Source organism: Perkinsus marinus (assembly GCF_000006405.1).
Source record: "Perkinsus marinus ATCC 50983 genomic scaffold scf_1104296956228, whole genome shotgun sequence".
Taxonomy (NCBI): domain Eukaryota; phylum Perkinsozoa; order Perkinsida; family Perkinsidae; genus Perkinsus; species Perkinsus marinus.
In genome coordinates, this window is record NW_003207550.1 from 1 (window position 1) to 921 (window position 921).

The window sequence follows — 921 nt, forward strand, 5'->3', positions numbered from 1 at the left end:
TATTCGTTGCTCTAGGTACGAGACTTCCGGAAGAACTACGAGTCCCACGGTCCCATGGTTAACGGTATAGCCCCACGAGAAGCTGTCGAGCGGCTCAAGCGGTTCAAAGAGGAATTCGAAGTTCGGTCGAGGAAACAAGAAATCTATTATCTCGGAGAGGACCTCTTTGGTCTGCCTCATCAACAGTACCCCAAGCTTGAGAAGACCAAGCAAGAGCTTGGATACTTAGCCCAGTTGTATGACTTGTACGTGCTTGTTTTGGAGACCATCAAGGAGTGGAAGGACTATCTCTGGACGGAAGTGCCGCAGCATATCGAAGACATGAGGTCTCAGGTGAGCACATCGAACATGGACAGTTTTCGCAGTAGCGATGCTTTCTCAGATTGAGGTATTCAGCAACCGTTGCAAGAAAATGCCGAAACAGCTGCGAGAGTGGCCGGCGTACCATGAGCTGAAGAAGGAGATCGAGGACTTCTCCGAGGCTCTGCCGCTGTTGGTCGAGCTGGCCAAACCGTCTATTATGCCGAGGCATTGGCAGCAAGTACAGGAGCTCACTGGCAAGGAGCTGCCGGTGAGAGCTCAGCGTTGGGTATTGTAACGAGTCTGTGTTATCATCGATTGCTCAGGTCGATTCTGAGATGTTCATGTTGCAAAGCTTGATCGACGCCAATCTGCAGGAGCACATCGATGAGGTTACGGACATCTGTGACTCAGCAGACAAGCAACTGATCATCGAGAAGCGTCTAGCGGACATCACTAAGCAATGGAGTGAAGAGGCGTTCCTGTTTGGCTCGTGGAAGTCTCGGGATTACGACTGTGTCCTGTCCGGTGGACGAGTAGCCGAGATCCAGGAGATGCTGGAGGAGCCTGATGCAGCTGATACTATGAACGCTATGCGCCACTCTCTGCCGTTCAAGGAGC

General features: G+C 51.9%; 1 protein-coding gene across 1 annotated transcript; it reads left to right on the plus strand.

Moving 5' to 3' along the window:
- Positions 1-54: 54 nt before the first annotated feature.
- Pmar_PMAR015786 (conserved hypothetical protein) lies at positions 55-910 on the plus strand (the record flags this gene model as incomplete). The annotated part of the gene is made up of 3 exons (XM_002775256.1): positions 55-333; positions 383-571; positions 627-910. Coding segments are annotated over 3 exons (752 nt in total), but the record flags the coding sequence as incomplete, so codon positions are not given.
- Positions 911-921: the final 11 nt, after the last annotated feature.